Source organism: Aplysia californica, unplaced genomic scaffold (assembly GCF_000002075.1).
Source record: "Aplysia californica isolate F4 #8 unplaced genomic scaffold, AplCal3.0 scaffold01972, whole genome shotgun sequence".
Lineage (NCBI taxonomy): Eukaryota > Metazoa > Mollusca > Gastropoda > Aplysiida > Aplysiidae > Aplysia > Aplysia californica.
In genome coordinates this window covers 15189-17323 of record NW_004799242.1, presented here as the reverse complement: position 1 = coordinate 17323, position 2135 = coordinate 15189, and the positions used below count along the sequence as shown (strand labels likewise).

The 2135-nt window shown below is 43.4% G+C and overlaps 1 protein-coding gene across 1 annotated transcript in view; it reads right to left on the bottom strand.

Annotated features, from left to right (window-relative positions):
• Nucleotides 1-2135, bottom strand: part of LOC101848640 — a gene marked incomplete at its 3' end in the record, with an annotated part of 13975 nt that overhangs the window by 4889 nt on the left and 6951 nt on the right. Inside the window, 1 exon segment of the mRNA XM_005113327.3 lies at nucleotides 87-157. Within this exon segment, the coding sequence (XP_005113384.2) occupies nucleotides 87-157 (71 nt within the window).

The window sequence follows — 2135 nt, the reverse complement described above, 5'->3', positions numbered from 1 at the left end:
CCCCCAAAAACACACAAAAACAACAACAAACAAACCCCTCAACAAAAACAAAAACAAACTAAATCTAATCTAGTTAAAGAACTTACGAAACGTTATCGTAGACAATGTACGCCGACAATCCGATGGAAATGGCGACAAAGACAACAGCTATCACCATCTGCAGAGTGAAAATAATGATAGCTCTTACTAAGAGTTTGTATTTGGTCAGAGCTAAAATAATGATAGCTCTTATTAAGACTAAGAGTTTGTGTTCAGGTATATGACCCTATGGCGATATCTGTTTAAGCGGACAAGACAAAGCAAAAGCTAATACAACTTGAGCTCGGGTGAAACACGAGTAAAGTAAAAGAAATGGAAAGGAAGAAACGCAGAAAAAAAAACAAAAACTGAAAACATGTATGCATGTCAATTCGTCCAAATGCTCTGTTTCATATTTTTCTCTTTGTTAGTTTAGAGAGCTTTTTTTACGTTCCAGACATCTAAAGATAAAAAACCCAAAACAAACCAAAAGACCCCACAACACCCCCAAACTTAGTAAAAAAGCAAACAAAAACCAAACCAAGCCAAAACAAAAACAGCTCACGAGAAGAAGAGGAACATAGCGATGGATTGGTCACACACCCAAGAAGCCAACACACAGCCAGACAAGACAAACCCTTAGTTAGAACCTCCAGGGGATGAGAAAGAGAGGAAGGCTGATCTCGAGATCCACATGGGAACGAGATCTGGACACAGATGTCATGCATGTGGGACACACACACAGTCGCTGGCTGGAGGAGGAGAAGATTGCTCAGAACAGAAACAGATGGAGAAGTCTTCTAGGCGGCTTATCTGTACGTGTACCAGGGTGACAGAGGCGAATGATGATGATGATGATGATGATGATGATGATGATGATGATGATGATGATGATGATGATGATGATGATGAATGTGAGTTTAGAGAGCCTTCTTTACTTTCCAGACTTTTATAGCCGACGTCTGTGGTGTAGCGATCAGGCGCCTCGCCGTCATTAGTGTAAGACATGTGTTCGATTCCGGAGTGAGAAAAATTTTAATCGCGAATCTCCCTCTACCTCTGCCGACACGATTTGGTGCATCTCTCTCATCCCGGGTAGATATATCAGGAAGGGGCAAAACCGGCCTCCTAAACGATAAGCATATGTGTAGACTGGGGCGTGAAAATTCTTCACTTAGAATTACAAGACGAGTAGTATACCGTTTTAGCATCTCCGTGAGCTCGAGTGGGTTATATACTTGTGGGTCCTGAATTGAAGACGGGACGTCGCAGTATCAGTCAGGCTTAGGGCCCGTGTCCACTGCAACGGACACCAACCGACCCGATTCCGTCCGTCTCTCGGAAAGTCGGTAGTTGAAATGGAGCACCGTTTATTTCCTAAGAAATCAGTGAAAAGTCCGTTTGGCTGAGTCAACAGACACGACACGACACACCCTGACAAAAGACGTGTCGTTTGGAAAACCGCTTGCTCAATTTTAACCCGACCGGTTCGTGACTCATGAGCCATAGGCCCGCCGGAGCTAAACACAAATTCCAATTTTGAGTCCGGATCAAATTCTAATGTCATATTCGTAATCAGTGCCTCAAAATTAGCAAAGTCTAAAGCGAAAACCACCTGGTTTAAATGCATATTAACAATTTTACCAATTTTCCTTTTAAAAAACCCTTCATTTCTTATTCCCGCCTTGGGTTCATTGACCTAGACTATTTATAGCCCTGCACCGAGGACACAGCCTTGGGACACAGTGTGTGGAATAATACGGCCAGTGGGCCAACCGACTACACGTGTCTTGTCCGAATTGGCGGACACATTAGACGAAAACGACCCCACCGATTTTCTTCCTCCCGACAAAAGATCGGGCCATGTCCGTCTCAGTGGACCCGTAGGGTAAAGGGCCTATCACACGAGCAATTGGACAGATATATTTAGGTGTTATGTCGGCCTTCTGTCCGTCCTCAGTGTGTAGAAAGAACATTGGCTGAAATCACCAGATGGGCTGGCTTCTTTCCATTTAGATGAGTACTTCTAGTTTTAATAGTTATTGTACTTTTATCCATTCAATATTTCTCTGTCTGTCTGTCTGTCTGTCTGTCTGTCTGTCTGTCTGTCTGTCTCA